Source organism: Cystoisospora suis (assembly GCF_002600585.1).
Source record: "Cystoisospora suis strain Wien I chromosome Unknown contig_3853, whole genome shotgun sequence".
NCBI lineage: Eukaryota > Apicomplexa > Conoidasida > Eucoccidiorida > Sarcocystidae > Cystoisospora > Cystoisospora suis.
In genome coordinates, this window is record NW_027156648.1 from 1 (window position 1) to 487 (window position 487).

Sequence of the window (487 nt, forward strand, 5' to 3'; positions counted from 1 at the left end):
ACGACCGAGATGTTTTTAGTAAAGCAGTACTTGCAAGACTAACAAGCGGTTCGCGGGTGAAAAACTTCAGCTTGCACAGGGGTCTTATTTTGTGTAACAGACGGGGTGTCTTGCGGGTGTATGTTCCGGCAACTCTGAGGACTTATATTATACGACTGTTCTATGACTCAACAGCTGCAGGGCATCCAGGAGTGAAGAAAACAGTGAAGGCTATCCGTCGGAAATTTACGTGGCACAACCTGAATCAAGACGTGCTCGAATATGTTACTTCGTGCATTCAGTGTCAGAAAGATAAGCCTAGATGTACCAGGCCACCGGGGTTGCTGCAGCCCTTATACATACCAGAAAAGCCGTGGCAGTCTATCTCGGTTGACTTCGTGACCGGTCTACCACCATCAGGGGGGCGTGCGTATGATTCCATATGTGTTGTGGTGGATAGGCTCTCGAAAATGGCCCACTTCATTCCACTGCATTCATCGGTGACAGC

General features: G+C 48.9%; 1 protein-coding gene across 1 annotated transcript; it reads left to right on the forward strand.

Moving 5' to 3' along the window:
* Positions 1 to 261: 261 nt before the first annotated feature.
* On the forward strand, positions 262 to 381 carry CSUI_007336 (retrotransposon nucleocapsid protein; the record flags this gene model as incomplete). The annotated part of the gene is made up of 1 exon (XM_068067482.1): positions 262 to 381. A coding segment is annotated over one exon (117 nt), but the record flags the coding sequence as incomplete, so codon positions are not given.
* Between the last annotated feature and the right edge of the window lie 106 nt (positions 382 to 487).